This window comes from Vombatus ursinus, unplaced genomic scaffold (assembly GCF_900497805.2).
Source record: "Vombatus ursinus unplaced genomic scaffold, bare-nosed wombat genome assembly UNPS02015406.1, whole genome shotgun sequence".
Lineage (NCBI taxonomy): Eukaryota > Metazoa > Chordata > Mammalia > Diprotodontia > Vombatidae > Vombatus > Vombatus ursinus.
The window spans coordinates 3397591-3416409 of record NW_020955184.1 but is presented as its reverse complement, the minus strand read 5'-3'; the positions used below and the strand labels follow the sequence as shown (position 1 = coordinate 3416409).

General features: G+C 37.1%; 1 protein-coding gene across 2 annotated transcripts in view; it reads left to right on the top strand.

The window, feature by feature from the left end:
- Nucleotides 1–18819, top strand: part of BRMS1L (BRMS1 like transcriptional repressor) — a 122378-nt gene that overhangs the window by 82437 nt on the left and 21122 nt on the right. For both annotated transcript variants that reach the window (XM_027847417.1, XM_027847418.1), the window contains exon 5: nt 13118–13214. In XM_027847417.1, coding sequence (XP_027703218.1) covers nt 13118–13214 — 97 coding nt within the window. The remainder of the gene's footprint in view (nt 1–13117; nt 13215–18819) is intronic.

Below are 18819 nucleotides of genomic sequence, written 5' to 3'. Positions count from 1 at the left end.
TGTGTGTGTGTGTGTGTGTGTGTGTGTGTGTGTGTGTGTGTGTGTGTACGTACATGTACAGCTTGAGGACAAACTAGAAGGGTTTTGAACTGTGACTGGTAAGTGGGATCCAGAATCAATTAGAGAAGTATAATTGGACTATCTTCATTTGATGAGGGCCCAGTTGAGATTAGATAACATACATTTTTACTGAATTCAATAATGGTTTGTGACTTCCAGCACCATTCAGGGCTGCTGGATGGCACAGTAGATAGAGTGTCAGGCCTGAAGTCAGGAAGACTCATCTTCCTGAGTTCAAATCTGGCCCCAGACACTTACTAGCTTCACTTGATTCTGTTTGCCTTACTTTCCTCATCTGTAAAATTAGCTGCAGGAGAAAATGGCAAACCACTCCAGTATCTTTGCCAGGAAAGTCCCAAATGGGGTCACGAAGAGTTGGACATGATTGCAATGACAATATGTTGGAAGTAATTTAAGCTTGTGATTTGTTGAGGTAGTATCATTGATAGGACAAGGGGCAATGGATTTGAGAGCACAGGATAGTGTATAATTGAATTGGTTCACTAAAGGATTGAAACTGGGAAAGAAAGACAATATAACAAGTACAGGGTCTGGATGGAGGGATTAGAGGTCATGGTGATGATGAAAATTGGGATTAGGGGTTGTAAGACTTAGAGATAGATAGAATGATAAAAGATTATGATCAAATAAAAGGATTTCACAGTTCATGAACATTTGTGGGTGTTTGCAAAAAGTATGACTGTCTCTGTGTGTAATTTCACTCACTACCATATTCAATCTGTTGTGAATTTTAACATCTTTCCTATATGCCCACTTTCTCTCCTCTGACACTGCTACCACCCTGGCACAAGTCCTTATTATCTCACACTTGGACTATTGCAATTACTTCCTAGTTGGTTTCTCTGCTTGAAGTCTCTCCCCACTTTAATCACCCTCCATTTAACTGTCAGTGATCTTCCTAAGGCAGATGTTTGACCATTTTGTACTCCCTTCCCCAATATACCTTAATAAACTCCGTTGGCTCCCTATTTCCTCCCTATTACAAATATGAAGTCCTCTGTTTGGTGTTCAGAGTCCTTCATACTTTGCCCTGCCACCAACCTTTCCAGTCTTTTTACACTTTACTTCCACCTTCCCCCATTTACTTTGTGTTGAGATGATGTGGACCACCTTGAGCAAGACAGTCTATCCTCAATGGCCAGGATACTCCATCTCCCTATTCTGGGCACTTCCACCAGCTGCCCACCATAACTGGAATGTTCTCTTTTTTGATCTTTATATAATATCATTATATAATAGGAAGGCCTGTTGCCTTCCCTTTCTAAACTTAAAATCCAACCTTCTACAGGAAGCCTTTCTCATTCCCTTTTAATTCTAGTGCCTTCCCTCTGTTGATTATTTCCAGTGTAGCCTGTATGTAGCTTGTTTGTACATAGTTGTTTGCATATTTCTCCCCATTAGACTGTGAGCTTCTTGAGAGCATGAACTTTTACCTTTTTTTTTTATCCCCAGTGCTTAGCATACTGCTTAGACCGTAATGGTACATGCTTTTAATAAAGACTGATTGACGGGAATCATCATGGGACTTAAGTAGATTGAGGAAATGGAAGTTAGTTTATTTGTAGGAATGTTAATATATATGTCTGTATATGTTAATATGTATATGTATATATCTTTGGAAGGACTTGGGGTAAGGAGAGACTGTAACTCAGGCACTGTACTCATTGAGGAATGAGGGAGAATGGCTTGGGGCAATTAGGATACTCATTGGATAGACGGTTGGGCCTGGAGTCAGGAATTTCTGAGATCTGGTCTGGTCAGTGTGACCCTGGGCAAGTCACTTGACCTCTGTTTTGTCTCATTTTCCTCATCTATAAAAAGGGGTTAATAATTGCAGTTACCTCCCAGAGTAGTTGTGAAGATAAAATGATAAAGTATTTGTAAAACACTTAGCACAGTGCCTGATAGGCACAATATAAATGTTAGTTGTTAATTATTATTATGTATTGAGTACTTGGATCTGGATTGTGTGATAAATTTGGATGGTGTAAGTCTCAAAGGAGCAGAAGTTTTGGTGGCAGAGGAAACAAAGAATATTCTGACTCTCCCACAGCAACCAGTCATTTGTGGAACTTGAGAGAAAGTTAAATAGGTCCTGGGAAGAGTTGCCAGTGAAGCACTGTTGTCAGTCAGAAGGGATCCAGGTCTTAATGATTGTCAGAAATGGAAGACTGTGAAAGGAAGAGGTTTAAAATGAAAAAAAGAAGTGCTAATCATGTTCTAAATTGAAAACTATAAGAGGTAGTAGTCAGTTTCCTCTAGTGTTCTTATTATTTCTGCCTTAGAAACTGCTTCCTCCTTATTAATGAGCAATATTGTCTGATGAGGTAGTGAAAAGCATTGGAGGGAAAAAAGAAAACTTGGTGATGAACTCAGCTAAATAACATAATTTTGAGGGCCATTAAGGATGAAATTGGAAGGAGAATAATGGACAGATGACAGAGTAAAAAGGTCTACAAAGATTTTTATTGTTGTGTTCTTCAGTTGTTTTCAGTTTGACTCTTTGTGACCCCATTTGAGGTTTTCTTGGCAAAGATTTTGGAATGGTGTGCCATTTCCTTCTCTAGCTCATTTTACAGGTAAGGAAGCTGAGGCAAACAGGGTTAAGTGACCTGCCTAGGGTCACACAGCTAGTAAGTGTCTGAGGCCAGATTTGAACTCAGGAAGATGAGTCTTCCTGATTTCAGGCCTGGTACTCTATGCACTGTGCCGTCTAGCTGCCCAGAGAGTTTTATAACGTACTCTTTATATCAAGGAAATTGGAGACACCACATTGGGACTCATTGTCAGAATGCTTAATATGCCATCTGAAAAGGTATAAATGGCCCTGAAGAGAACAAAGATGGCAAAAGCGGTATGTATGAAGGAGGTCTGTTATCATAAGCAGTACAATTTTGACAGCATTGAGGAATTTATGCTCTGAGTATCTAAAAGAGGAGAAGATACTGAAAATTGGAAAAAAAAAATCTTTGACTCTTTAGTATTATTACCTTGGTAATACTTGGTTCTTGGATTACCAGAAATATCCATAATTACTGATTTATACCTGTTCACATCTATGAAAAACTTTATGAAAATAATCTACATGTTATTATTGAAGGCATTTTGAGAAGGGATGGACTTTCACATATATTACACTACATATTACACTCACATAATCAACTATGGAATAAAAGATCCTAGTGTATTTTTTTTTTAACTCTAAAAAGTCAAATGCGTAGGGTCAAAATAATAAAAATTTCCTTTGAAAGTTTAATAACAGAGATGCTTGTTTAACCCTCTCATTGTTAATATCAAGTGAGGTATAAAAAAATAAAAGAGGCATAAACTTGCTCAAAATTGTCTCCACTGTATCCACAGCATCCAGAAGGGATTAACTGTAGTTGGCGAAACACTAGAGGAAACTGACTACTACCTCTTATAGTTTTCAATTTAGAACGTGATTAGCACTTCTTTTTTTCATTTTAAACCTCTTCCTTTCATAGTCTTCCATTTCTGACAATCCTCTTTGCAGATGATGTTGTGTTAATTTCATTAAGCCCTAGGACACTGTAGATCCTCCTAAATGATACTCATAATTGCTGTAGTATTTTAGAGTATATATCCACCCATGAAAAAAACAAGTGGATAATGAATGCCAAATTGACTAGATCATGATGTCCAGTTACGTTGACAACCCGTAGAGCTGGTTCAACAATATGTTTATCTGGGACAGATTCTGCAAATAGACAGTGAGCTGGTTCTAAGATAGAAGAAGAGGAGAGCAGGCTAGCTTGCTCTTAGGAAATTATATGGTTCTTTTAATGACCTCAAGATTCTCACTGAACAAAAGCCCCTCTTAATACTCATTTTTTTTTCATTGATATTGAATGTCTGTGAGTTACAGAATGGTATAGTCACTGAAAAATCAAAATTGAATATGACCAAAAGTATAATAGTAATTCATTAGATTTGAGATGAGGGAGAAGGAAATGTTAATTACAAGATTAGTATTATGTATAAAAAGTTTGAGAGACTTGGTTTCTGGTTAATTAATCATTTTATTAATCATACTAGCAGATAATTAATAAAAAAGGGTCAATGACAATCTCAAATGCCAAAAACCCCTCATGGAACCTACTCAATCCTTACATGCCCTCCAAAGAGTAGGTGTTCCTGAGGGTGGCAGTCAACTCTGATTGGTTAACGAGTAATGAGAGAATGAATATTATAAAGAGAAGTGAGCTTATTCTAATGAGGACCTGGGGGGCATGACTCTGATACCTCAGTCTTGGACAAAGTGATATCTCTTATCCAGACTACTCTTGCGTAGGGCAGTCTAGACAAAAGGGGAGTCCACCTCTGCTCTGATCTGCTTTGAGTAGAACACAGAGGCCAGAATTCACCTTAGATTAAGTTCTTTGTGAGGTTTTCTAGTTGGGTGAGTTAACAATTCCAAGATTTCATTTCATCATCTGTCCTGCCCTTCAGAGAACTCAGCTTTCACCTAATTTCCAGATGAGGAAGGGAAAAAATCCTGGATCTCCCCAATATTTGGTTATTTAATAATCATGATTTTTCTCATTAGAAATGTGGGAGAATGGATGAATGGTGATACTACAGACAGCAATAATGAAATTAGAGCAATTTTAATAAATAGCTCACTTAAAATGTGTTGATTTTGAGGTATCTGTGGAACTTACTGGTGGAAATGTCTTGTAAGCTATTGGAGCTGCTGGTCAGAAGAGAGGTCAGGCACGGAAATACAAATATGGGAATCATTTGCAAAGAAATGGTAGTTGAAGGTAGTAGTAGATATGAAATTTCCAAGAAAGAGAGTCTCAAGGAATAGACCCTTGAAGAATATTAACATTAGGGGGTTCAGCAGACTTGAAAGACGCAACAAAAGGGAAAAAATGTAGATTAGTTTAAAAGGTAGAAAGATGACTAAGAAAAGTGTGTTGGCTTTAAAGTCAGGAGAATGAAGTTAGCAGAAGTCAAAAGACTATGGTTGGTTGTTGTCCTTGGTTCTCAAAGAGTACCAAAATGGCATCACTGTGTGGGAATTGAGTTACAGTGTGTCTGACTGTAACTGATCAGACTCATATGAGCTTGGAATGCTCTACCACAGCTTGGGCACAAATAGTCCATATGAACATTCGGGATGGAGATGTCTTTAAATTTGCTCATCTCACATTTCTTTTGAGCTAGTGCAATTCTGCTTTGCTCATAGAGCACAGCAGCTTCTTTAATGTGAGCATACCATGCTTGGTGGTCCTTTGCCAGTGTCTCCCATGTCATTCAGTCAATTCCAAAGTCCTTTAGAGAGACCTTGAGAGTGTCCTTGTATCACTTCTTCTGACCACTATGTGAGTGCTTGCCTTGTGTGAATTCTCTGTAAAGTAGCATTTTAGGCAAGCATATGTTTGGCATTCAAACAACATCACCAGCCTATCAGAGTTGCACTCTCTACAGTAGAGTCAAGCATTCATTGGCAATTTAGCTCAAGAAACGATGTCAGTGTCTAGTATTTTATCCTACCAAGTGATCTTCAAATCTTCCTAGGACAATTCAAATGTAAGTGATTCAGTTTCCTGTCATGGTGCTGGCATACTGTCCGAGTTTCACTGGCACACAACAGTGAGGTCTGCACAACGGCTCTGTAGACTTTCAGTTTGGTAGGCAGCCTAATGTTTTTTCTCTCTCACACTTTTCTTTGGAGTCTCCCAAACAGAACTAGCTCAGGCAATGTATGCATCAACTTCATTATCAATGTATACATCCCTGGAAAGTATACTGCCAAGGTAAGTGAACTTATCCATGGTATTCATAACTTCTCCATTTGCTGTAACTGATAATTCCATGTATGGCTGGTATGGTACTAGTAGAGAATTGTGTCTTTTTTGGTATTAATTGTTAGGTCATAATTAGCACAAGCAGCAGAGAATCAATCCATACTTTGTTGCACTTCAGTTTCAGAAGTTGCATTGAGTACACAGTCATCTGTGAACAAAACATCATGCATCAACTCTTCCTCTACTTTAGTCTTGGCTTGTAGCCTTTCCATAAGTAATTTCTATTGCCGTGGTAGTTGACCTTGATGCCTTGTTTGTCCTCATTGAAGGCATCTGACAGCATTGCTGAAAACATCATGCTAAAAAAAATCATGGGAGCAAGCACACAGCCTTGCTTCACTCCATTGTTGACTGGGAAAGTGCGAGAGCATTGTCCATTGTCCAGGACCCGGGCAAGCATGCTGTCATAAAATTGACATATAATACTGATGAACTTCTCTGGGCAGTTCATGTTATGAACTTGTTATGAAAAGTTATGTCAAATTTTGACATAGTTTTCCATAAGCTCTCACAACTGACAGTATCAAAGGCCTTGGTTAGATTGATGAATGTTGTGTATAGTCCTCTGTTCTGCTCCTGGCATTTCTCTTGGAGTTAGTGGGCAGCAAACACCATATTGACCATTCCTCAGCCTTTTCTGAATCCACTCTGGCTCTCAGGTAGATGACCATCTTCCAGGTGAAGGATCAGTTTATTAAGGAGGACTCTGGCAAGAATCTTGCCAGCAGCAACTAAGAAGAAGATCCCCCTGTGATTGTCACAGGACAGTCTGTTTCCTTTACCTTTATAGAGACAGACAATGGAGGCATCCTTGAACTCCTTGGGGATAACCTCCTTTTGCCATATAACTGAAAAACTTTCAGTTAGCTTTTGGATGAGCAATGGATTACCCCCCACAGCAACCTTGTAAAGGTTAGTTGGAACAGAATCAGCACCAGATACCTTGCCACACAAGAAGAGCCTGATGGTATTCAAAACTGCTTCTTTGGTTAGAAATTTGGTTAGAGAAGGACTGACTTCTGAAATTTGGCTAGAGAGGGATTGACTTCAACCTGAGGTAAATGGTCAGTGGCTTTAGCATTATTGATGACAGTCAGTGAACACTGTGGACGTGTTTATCTCATCTTTCCAGGATCATGTCCTTATCACTAATCAATGTGGCTCCATCAGCACTTAATAGTTGAGATGCACCATGTGTCTTTGACCCATAAATAGCCTTCAGGGCATCATAAAAGCACTTTTGATTGTTACTATCAGTGTAAAACTGAGTTTCACCTGCCTTCTTAAGAGCCAAGAATCCTGCATCCTTTCTAAGCTTTGCTTGCACTTTACGTTTGACAATGGAGTTAAATGCTGCCTTCTTAGAAATGGATAAACCATCCTGCTGGTAAACCCTGTGAGTTCTCATTTTTCATTTAGCAGCTTTTGAATTTCCCCATCATTTTCGTCAAACCAGCCTTGATGTTTGCAAGTGTTCCGACCCAGATGAGTAAATGCGATGCTATATATCAAATCTGTGAAAGCTGCCCGCTCGTTTTCTGCTCTGCTTTTGCCAACTTTGTGTTGGCTCAGCTTTCCCTCCAAGTTAGCAACAAACTTTCCTGCTTAGAGAAATGCTCTAATCTGTTGATATGAAATTTTCTGGTAGTTGTCTTGCCTTGAGGCCATAGTGTTTGTTGAATGCAAATATTTAGCTTGGAGAGGATAAGTCTATGATCAGTCCAGCACTCTGTGCCAGACATTGCCTTCATCACTCTCACATCCTGTCTGTCTCTTCCCTTTACAATCACACAGTCTCTTAAATGCCAGTGTTTGCTTCGAGGGTGCATCAATGAAGTTTTATTGCATTCAGGTAAATGGAAGACTGTTTTTGATGAGAAAGTCATGAGATGCACAAGTCTCCAGTAGTAAGTGATCATTGTTGTTGCTGTTTCTGTCTCCATTCTTCCCAAGGACTCCCTGCCATGTTTGGTAGTGTATGCCTACTCTAGCATTAAAGTCACCCAGAATTATAAGTTTGTCCACTTTTTGGCACATTGATAATGAGGGTCTCTAGGTCTTCATAAAATTTTTCTTTGACTTCATCAGGGTTTGTCATGGTGGGAGGATAGGCATTGATGATAGAGGTGTGCTTTCTTGCTTTCTTACAAGTGGCAATTGCATTTTCATGAGTCTGTCTTCATTCCTTTTGGTAGGCATACAAGCTTGTTGACTAGAATAGTTTTGATTGCAAAACCTACACCATTGTCATGGTGCTCCCCTTTACTGCAGCCACTCCCGAAAAACACATATCCACCTCCTACTTCAGTAAGCTGGTCTTTATTTGCCAGCTTTGTTTCACTCAGGGCTCTATTTTCAGCTATATCTGATGAATCCTCTTGCAACAAGAGCTGTTCATCTTTCAGATCCACTGGATTTCTATTGTCCATAAGTGTGCACACATTCCGTGTACCAATGATGAGTACTTTGCAGAAGTTTTTGTACATCTTTTTGTGTTTCTACCACAGGGTGGGATCCCTACCTGCCCAGAGTTGGGTAATGTAGACAATTTTTAGGTCCCCTTTTCCAGACCCTTCTTCACACCAGGAGGTGAGTAGTGCAGTCCTTAAAAGGCTTCTCAGACACCCACGGGGCTGCCTTCTGCTGCTTCCAGTGAGATGGCAACCCTATGGCCTGGGCTGCCTATGTGCAACGTTGTGACTACAGTTCCCAGTGTATCCACACCTGCTGTTTTGTCACTTGTCTGTTGCCACAGAACTTTGAGTTAGGTAAAAATGATAAATTGGTGTAGGTGATGTCTTTTGACTCATGCATAAATTGAATTTAAGTGAGACAGAGTAGCAGGAAGTTGTCAGCCTCACTCTCTCTTCTAGAATCATCACAGTCCAGTGGCAGGACGGAATCAAGATGACTGGTGAATAGCTCAGGACGCAGTGGATGTCTTTGATGTCTAACCAAACTCTTAAGTGCTCCACAGTGCCTGCTGCAGCCACCTTCATGGCCATTGGAACAAATTGTTCTCATCCACCCATTCCACCATGGGAAGTTTTCACATGATTTGGGTAGACAGAACTCATTGATGGGTTTGAGACCCTTTGCTTACCCTCAGCCTGGTTTAGCCTTTCTGCTAAAATGGTTTACTGGGCATGCTACAGCTTCTTGGAGCCATAGGTGAGAGTTGAGTGGATCAGGTAGACACCAAAGGTGGAAAGCAGCCCTCACATCAGAGGTGCTAGTCTTCCCTGAGCACAACCTACACCCCTCAAAGATTATAAGGACTGAAAAAATGACCAATTAGCAGATCATTGGTGAACTTTGAGGAATCACTTGCCATAGAATTAAGTAGGTAGTTGTGGAACCCTGATTATACGTATTTGGCAAGTGTGTAATGAAGTGATGCCGATGTATATAATTTAAGAAATATTTTTAAAAGTTTAATTAGTACCGTTTTGTTTTTACATCAATCATTTCCCCTTTTTTTAAATTAATTTATTTTTAGTTTTCAGCATTCACTTCCATAAGATTTTGAGTTCCAAATTTTCTCCCATCTCTCCTCTTCCCCCACCGCAAGATGGAATGCAGTTTGATATAGGATCTACATATACATTCATATTGAACCTATTTTCACATTAGTCTTGTTGTAAAGAAGAATTACAATAACTAACGGGAGAAACCATGAGAAAGAAGAAACAAACAAATAACAAATGAGAGAAAGCAAATAATATGCTTTGATCTGCATTCAGACTCCATAGCTCTTTTTCTGGATGTGGACAGCATTTTCCATCATGAGTCCTTTGGAATTGTCTTGGATTCTTGCATTGCTAAGAAGAAATGAGTCTATCAAAGTTAGTCATCTCATGTTGTGGCTGTTACTTTGTATAATGTTCTCCTGGTTCTGCTCACTTCACTCAGCATGAGTTCATATAAGTCTTTACAGGTTTTTCTGAAGTCTACCTGCTCATCATTTCTTGTAGCACAATAGTATTCCATTACATTCATATACCACAACTGATGGGCATCCCTTCAATTTCCAATTCTTTGCCACCACAAAAAGAGCTGCTATAAATATTTTTGTACATGTGGGTCCTTTTCCCATTTGCATAATCTCTTTGGTATACAGACATAGAAGTAGTATTGCTGGGTCAAAGGGTATGCACATTTTTATAGCCCTTCGAACATGTTTCCAAATTGCTCTCCAGAATGGTTGGATAACTTCACAACTCCACCAACAATGTGTTAGTGTTCCAATTTTCCCATATCTTCTCCAGCATTTATCATTTTCCTGTTTTATCATGTTAGCCAATGTGCTAGGTGATACCTCAGAGTTGCTTTAATTTGCGTTTCTCTAATCAATAGTGATTTAGAGTATTTTTTCATAGGACTATAGATGGCTTTAATTTCTTCCTCTGAAAACTGCCTTTTTATATCCTTTGACCATTTATCAATTGGGAAATGACTTGTAACATCAATCATTTCTGAGTATAACATATCCTCCTGCTGTCCCTCCAGATTGAGCCATCCTTTATACCAAAGAGAAGCAGTTAAGCAAACCAACCAATATAGTAACCATAAGGAAACAGCTTTTAAAAGAAATGTACCACTTAAAGAGTGGAGAAGAAAATGGCAAATCATTGTATTTGCTAAGAAATCCTCAGATGGGGTCACAGAGAGTCAGACGTGACTGAAATGACTCAACAGCAACAACAGATTATAGTATCTGTGAGCATTTGATTATTTTCCCTGAGCAACTGGTAGTTTTCTGGTTCTAATGACATTATTTTATTAGGAGGGGGTTCTCTGCACTCAGAGACAAACACCCTTATAAATTATAAGTGCCCATATCAGCCCTTCCCCATCCCTCAATTAAACATTCCTTAGTCTCTGAGGTAGAGAAGAGAGCTTTGGGGTTCTTGTGTTCATAAATTCTATAATGTTTTCACTTTAATTATCCCTATTACAGTTTGGAAATTCATATTCCAAAAGATTATTCCTGACTCATCCTGAGTCACAAATTAAGCCACTTCTCCCTCCCTTTTATATTTTATCTACTCTTTCTCCACTCCAAGTTGATTAGAATTGGAAGCTTAGAAACTTTGTGTTGAAAAACTACCACTCATTTTCTCCCTGGTTTTTTTTTTCCCCTGAGGAGGAGAAATCACCCTCTTTCCTTTTATTGATTAGACAAGGGGGGGAGGAGGGAGAGTAGGAATTCTGCTCAGATAAACATGACAAATGCAAACATGCATTTCTGATTGTATACATTCACTCTCCATAACAAAGAACAGACCACGAAAACCTGTTTTATTAGGGAGATAAGATAGCTGGGAAGTATTGTGTTCAGAATTGAAAAAATAGGGTGAGGTTGTGAGTGACTTAAATGCCTAACTGTCGACTTTATATATTTTGTCTTATAGGTGATAGAGGGCCATCGAAGTTTATTAATTATAGGAGTGACATGGTCAGACTTGCACTTTGGCAGTTATGTGGAGGGTGGATTGGAGTAAGGAAGAGATCAGTTAGGAAGCTGTTGCACTAGTCCAGGTGATATGGCATGAGGCCTAAATTAGGGTGATGGCTGTATGAGTGGGAAGAAGGGGATGTGTAGGAGAGATGTTATCAAAATAAAAACTACAGGATTTGGCAGGATGGTAACTGGAAGAATACAAGTGCCCCAAATGAAATAAGGAAGTTCAGAAGAGAAGAGCATTTTGGAGGGGAAAGGTAATGAGTTCTGCTTTATACATATTGAATTTGAGGTGCCTATAGAGCTTCTGGTTAGAAATATTTAACAGGTAATTGGTGAAGTGAGAATGGAATTAAGCTAATGGCATAGGGCTAGAAATACAGACCTGGAAGTTCTTTACATAGAACAAGGGTTCTTAATCTGGGGTGTGTGAATTTTATTTTCAGCAACGGTATTTCAACATATTTGGTTTGCTTTGTAATCCTGTGTACTTTATTTTGTGAGTTTAAAAATATTATTCTGAGAAGGGGTCCATAAGCTTCATGAGACTACCAAAAGGAGTCTATGACATAAAAAAGAGTAACCCCCAGCAAAGAGGATAATTAAACCCATGGAAGCTGATGAGGTCACCATTTGAGGGAATATAGGGAGAAAAACCTTGTGTAGTTCTTAGAACATAATAGGTGCTTGATAAATGTTTGTTTATTGATAGATTAATATATGCTATACATATACTTTATTGGGGCCATATGCAGTATATTAAAACTGTAGGATTTTTCTTAGTGAGTCAATGTGTTCTAATAAGTAGAGCCTTGTACTGGGAATTAGAAAGACCTCAATCTAGTCCCAGCTCTCTTGCAAACTAGTGACATGGTCCTGGGTAATTCATTTTACTCTGCTAGTCCTCAGTTTCTATATATGTGGGATGAGTGATCTAGCTAGTGGGAGAAAATTATAGGATGTTAGACCTAGAAGACATCCTAGAGATAATTTATTGTAATATTCTAATCATCATTTTATTGATGAGGAAACTGAGGTCTAAGTGAAGTAACATGTCTGAGTTTATATAACTAGTAAATGTTAGATGTGTTAATTTGAATCCATTTCTTCTAATTACAAGGCCAGTGCTTTTCCATTATATTATACTAAGGTCTTGTCCAGACCTAAAATCTATGATTCTTTGACTATGACCTTGTTCTCAGATAGAAATATTACCTGATTTGACCACAAGCTGTGATGTGGTTTCTAGGAATCTGGGAACTACTGTGTTTTAAAATGAACCCAAAGGACTCTTTAAGGGAATTCTTCTGTAAAGTCATCAATCCCCTATTTGAGTAAATTCAGATTTTCATGTGTTGTACACTAGTCATCAGAATCTTCAGTTTTAACATTTGACCTCTTGGTCTTCGCTGATAGCATTCTAATAAAATTTGTCAGATGGTGGGCTTTTTTTTTTTTTGGTATTTATACTTTTAAAAAAATGCAATAATTTTAAGTTATTTCAAGGAACTTCCTGGGATCAGGTGAATATCCTTTTTGGTCTTGCTTTCTGTAGCATTACGTGGCATTTGATAACATTCTGCACTAATGTAGTCTTCTGTGTCTTCATGTTAGAGTGGTCAGTACAAATTCAGGCCTATTCATCATTTATTCATTCATCCATCCATCCATCTAACCTGCCATTTATTTATTTTGCTACCTATATGCAACCTGTTTGGGTTTTTTTTGTTTGTTTCAGAGTGAAAAGCTCTTGTTATATGATACTGTACAGAGTGAACTAGAAGAGAAAATTAGAAGGCTTGAAGAAGATAGGCACAGCATTGACATTACCTCAGGTAAAGTGAATTTAAAATTTTTCCATTTGTAAAATTCTTACCAACGAAATGATTTGTGACACACTGGATTGTCACTGGCTTTAGTATTTTCTAAGATGTTGGTCTTTTAAAATTACTGAATTTATTACTGAAATATTTTTCCATTGAGCCAAAAAAAGGAGAGTCAACTAAATAAACCAATGTAACTGAATAAGGAATTTTTTAAACAGACATTTTAAAAGGACATATAAAGTAGATAGAAGCAGAGTTACAACTACAGAAAGATGCATAAACCTAGAAGAGTAATGTCAGGATGGCTGAAATGTCAGAATGAGCTGCATCAGATACATAGACCTGAAAGAATAATGTCAAGATGGCTAATATATCAGAATGAGTTGCATTTTACAAAAAATACCAAAGACAATAAAAAGATCTCACTGTATTATATTTGGGAAAAGATTAAGAGGGAATTGAAATATAATAAAAAAGCATATGCATATAATATAATAGCATATATATAATATAATAATATAAAATATATATTATTGTTTTATATATGTGTGTATATAGCCAAAAGCTAGCATTATTGAAACTTCCCAATAAATAAAGGAATAAATGAGACATAAATGTCATCCTCTGTTATTGACACACTTCTAGAAATGCTAGCAGCAGAAGTGGGACAAGGGAAGGAAATACTGACAAATATTGGCAAAGAGGAGACAAAATGATCCCACTTTGCAGTCAGAAAGTTAGTGAAAGAGATCAACTGAGACAACTGATTATTACAGTAAACTATCAGTATACAAAATAAATCCACAAAAATTGTCAGTATTTCTAGATAGCTATAACACAATCTAGGAGGAAAAATAGAAAAGCAAGTATCTTTCAAAATAACTACAAAATGCATAAAATGTTAGAGGGTTAGTATACCAAGACAAACTCAAGACATTTAAGTAACATTGCAAAATACTCTTTAAAAACAATTTTAAGTGACTTAAATAATTGGAGAGATAATCATTGCATGGGATTGGACCTTACCAAGATAATAAAGATTATGAAATTACTTTACAAACTTAGTACCATACCAGACTTCCAAGGGGATACTATATAGAGCTAGACAAAATAAAAATAAAATTCATCTTGGCAAAAAAGAAAAATGATGAAAAAAAGTAAGAAGGAAGCGGCAATAGCTTTTCCAGATCTCAGATAATTTTACAATCATTAATCACCAAAATTATTTGGTACTGGTTAAAAAATAGAAAACCAGGTCAAGTAGAACAGACTTGATAAGCAAGAATCAGAAACAGTTGAACTCAGTAATTCAGTTTACCATAAGCTTGAGCACATAAACTGCTTGGAGAAGAACTCACTATTCAAGTCAAGTCAGTAAACATTTAATTAAGTGCTTGCTATATGCCACGCACTATGCTAAGTGCTGAAGATAAGAAGAAGGGTCAAAATTATTCTGTCCTCTCAAAGAGCTCACAATATAATGAGAGAAACAATGTGCAAACAGTGAAGTGCAAACAAGATATAATCAGTATAAATTGATGATAATCTTAGAAGGAAGGTATTAAGCATTAGAGTTGTTTTGAAAATTGTAAATCAGTTTGGCAGAAATTAGATTTAAGTCATTGTGGTACAGTTCCTAGCTGTGGACTAGAGTGATCACTCAGAGTAGATCAAGTCCTATCTCTGGCTTGCACTAACCTCCCTGGGTCTCATATTCCTCAAATATAAAATGAGGGGGGGTTTGATTAGGTGGCCTTTGACGTGCTATCCTATCGTGCATCTATGATCCTATATAGGAGAGGACAGTAACCCTAAAATGAATATGTGGCCTCAGTATAGAAGAACAGAGACTGAACGTGTAAATTTTATTGGTTTATAAAGCTCCCAAATAAGGAAATTCCATCTACCATCGAAGGTTTTCACCTTCTTTGCAACTTTTAGTCTTAGAGAGTTGCCTAGGGAACTAAGAGGTTAAACAACTTGCCATGGTCATATATACCTAGTCTATATCAGAGGTAGAAATTGAACCCAGGTCTTCCTGGCTTCGAGACACATTGTCTACTATGTCACTAATGCTTTTCATTACACTATTAAAATAATTAGAAAAAAAATGGGATGAGGTACATTTCACAACTTTGGCTCTTAGCCAAAGAATTCTTAATTCTTTACTAAATAAGGAATAAATGAGGTAACAAATAGCTTTGATTACATGAAATAGAAAGTATTTATAAAAACAAAATCACCAAATGAGAAAAAGATCATTGCATCAAAGGTGCAAACTCTGATAAGGGTTTGGTATCCAAGATATATGGAGAATTAGCACAAATAAATAAGACCTAGAGCCATTTTCCAGAGTAAGTGGTCACAAGGTATATATACAAGGAGTTCTCCCCGCCAAAAAAAGGGCACACTATTAGGAATCATCTGAAAATAGCCACTCAATAAATGTTTATGTGACTTAGAGGTTTTACTTCACACTCAGTTGTTTGTGAAGTTGATAACAGATGGGAATATTCAATATTGCCTGGGTTGTGAGAAGATAGACACATTAATGTACTGTTGTTGGAGCTACGACTTGGTCCAACTCTTCTGGAAAATAATTTGGAATTATGCTAGAAAAGTGATTAAATTGTTCATAGCCTTGACCCAGAGATCCTATTACTAAGCACATAATCCAAAGAGGTTAAAGACAGAAAAAAAGGTTACATTTAACAAAATGAGAGGATAGCTAGGTGGCATAGTGTATAGAGTGCCAGGCCTGGAATCAGGAAGACTCATCGTTGTGAGTTCAAATCTGGCCTCAGACACTAGCTTTGTGACCCTGGGCAAGTCACTTAACCCTGTTTGCCTCATTTCTTCATGTATAAAATGAGCTGGAGAAGGAAATGGCAAAGCACCCCAGTGTCTTTGCTAAGGAAACCCCAAATGGGGTCACGAAGAGTTGGACACAACTGAAATGACTGAACAATAGATACCAAAATATTCATAGCAACACTTTTTGTGCTGACAAAAACTAAAAGCAAAGCAGAAGCCCATCAGTTGGGAAAGAGATAAATGTTGAGTTAAGTGAAGGTGAGGAAATATCATTGTTTCATAAAAACCAAATATGAATAATTCAAAAGAACTATGGGAAGAGTTATGTGAACTGATGAGTGTGAAGTAAATAGAACCAGGTGAACAGTATTTATAGTGCCTATGGTAATGTAATGGAAAAACAAAAAAATGAAATTAAACATTAATTATATAAACACTAATTATAATGACCAAACTTTGCCCTGTAGAAGATCTAAGAAATTGTAATTTCGATTACATGAAATTGAGAATATTTGTAAAAACAAAATCCCTTGACTACAGAGGAGGGGGATTGTGGAGGTGGAATATTGTACATACTGTTAAAATCCATTCAATTAGTTGGTTCTGATGAACTTTTTTTCTCTTTTTTGCTGTTTGTTACAATAAATACCTTTCTGGGTAGATGAAGGTGCAGGGATATATTTGGAAACATGTTAAGTAAAAACAAAATAAATGAAAAATAAGAGGAATTTTAAAAATTTCCTCTTAAAGGACTTTGCAAGAGGAAATTGAAGCCCAGGATAAATGAGGAGATTGTTAGCACTTAACTGCTTTAAATGAGCTCAGTTCTCCAGCTAGACTCAAATAAATTATAGTCCAAGGTATTTGAAAGATGTTGTTGTAACAACTATGTTAGGTGCTAGAAATTCATTCAGTAATATGTATTGATGCATTTTAGGGGAAGATACAAGATTAGGAAGATGTATGAAATCACTAAATTATCTTTGAAAAATCATGGAGAATGGAAAAGGTGCTAGAGGATGAGAGATGATCAACTATGCCTTAGTTTTTTTTTTAAAGGGAGAGAAGTCCAGTTCTGGAAACTATAGACCATTGCTTTTCAGAAAAATTCTAGGATAGATTATTAAACAGATGGTTTTTGAGTACTTAGAAAAAAGAAGTTATGAGCCAAGTGAAGAGTACCTAATATCAAACTGTTTTTCTTCTTAGATAAGATTTTTAGACTTTTGGATTAAGGGAATTCTGTAGTGTTTCTTTATTATAACAAGGCATTTGAAAAAAAGTATATTATGATCCTTATGGTTGGACTAGTAAGTTTCCTGAGTGGTTTAAAAAAAATACCCCAAATGAATTAATTAATTTCTGGATTGATATAATTGATTATATGATTGATATAATTCATATAATGATTGATAAATCTGGTATCAGTAACCTGGGGCCTGAACTATGTGTTCTTGAGGATGTCAGTAAGGATATAGCTGCCACACTGTTATACATCAGAAAAAGGACCATACTAGAGACCCCTTACATTGAGGCCACATCTTATTCCTAATCCAGCCTTTCCCTTTTAAATACTCCTCTTTGTGTATTTGGTATGCTAGCCAAATTGGATTACTCTGATGGTTTTTCTCATCTTTTCCTCTCCTGTATTTGTGACTTTACTCACACAGTTCCTCATCCTTGAAATAGTCTCCCTTCTCTACCCTGCTTCTCCTTCCATCTAGTGAAGTACCTTTCAACCTTCACCTCTTCCATCAAACCTTTCTTAACATTAACTCCACCAAATGCCCTTCTCCCTAATCCACCCACAAAGTGATATTTCTCAAAGCATTTTGTCTAGACCCTTCTCATTCTCCTTTGTATCATAGTTATTTTTTCACTTGCTCTTCATTGATATGAAAGCAAGAGATATCTCTTCCTAACCTTATATCTTCCCCTAATATGCATCAATATATATTATTGAATGAATTTCCAGTACCTAACACAGCACCTTGCAAGCAGTAGGTATTTAATAAGTGTTTATTATTTTTGAATTGAATAAACATATTTATATTCATGTCAGATTTTTTGGCTAGGTTGCAGTTGATGTATTCAGATTCAGAGTGTTCTTGGAACTGAAGCCCAGTTAGTCAATCAACAATTACTAATTAAGCACCTGTTGTATGTCAAGTATTATGCTAGGTACTGGGGATACAAAGACAAAAATTAAACAATCTCTGCTCTCAAGGAACTTATATTCTATCAGAGGAGACAGCATGTATAAGTATATATAAAATAAATACAAAGTAATTTTTAGAGGAAGGCACTATAATAGCTGGGGGATCAGGAAAGATTTTATGTAGATGACATTTGTGCAGAATTTTGAAGGAAACATGCAAAGAAATATAGATGAAGAGTGAATGCATTCCAGGCATGGAGAGCAATAAGTAAAAAGGAATGGTGACAACAAATATTGGAGGGGATGTGGGGAAATTGAGACACTAATGATCTGTTGGTGGAGTTGTGAACTAATTTAACCACTCTGTAGAGCAATTTGGAACTATTCCCAAAGGGCTATAAAATTGTGCCTACTCTTTGACCCGTTAATATTGCTACTACATCTATATCCCAAAGAGATAAAAAACAAAAAGGAAAAGGATCTATATGTAAAAAAAAAATTATTGATGGCAAAGAATTGGAAATTAAAGGGATGCCCATCAGTTGAGAATTGGCTGACCAAGTTGTTGTATATTATTGTGATGGAATACAATTGTGTTATAAGAAATGACAAGCAGGGTGCTCTCAGAAAAACTTGGAAAGA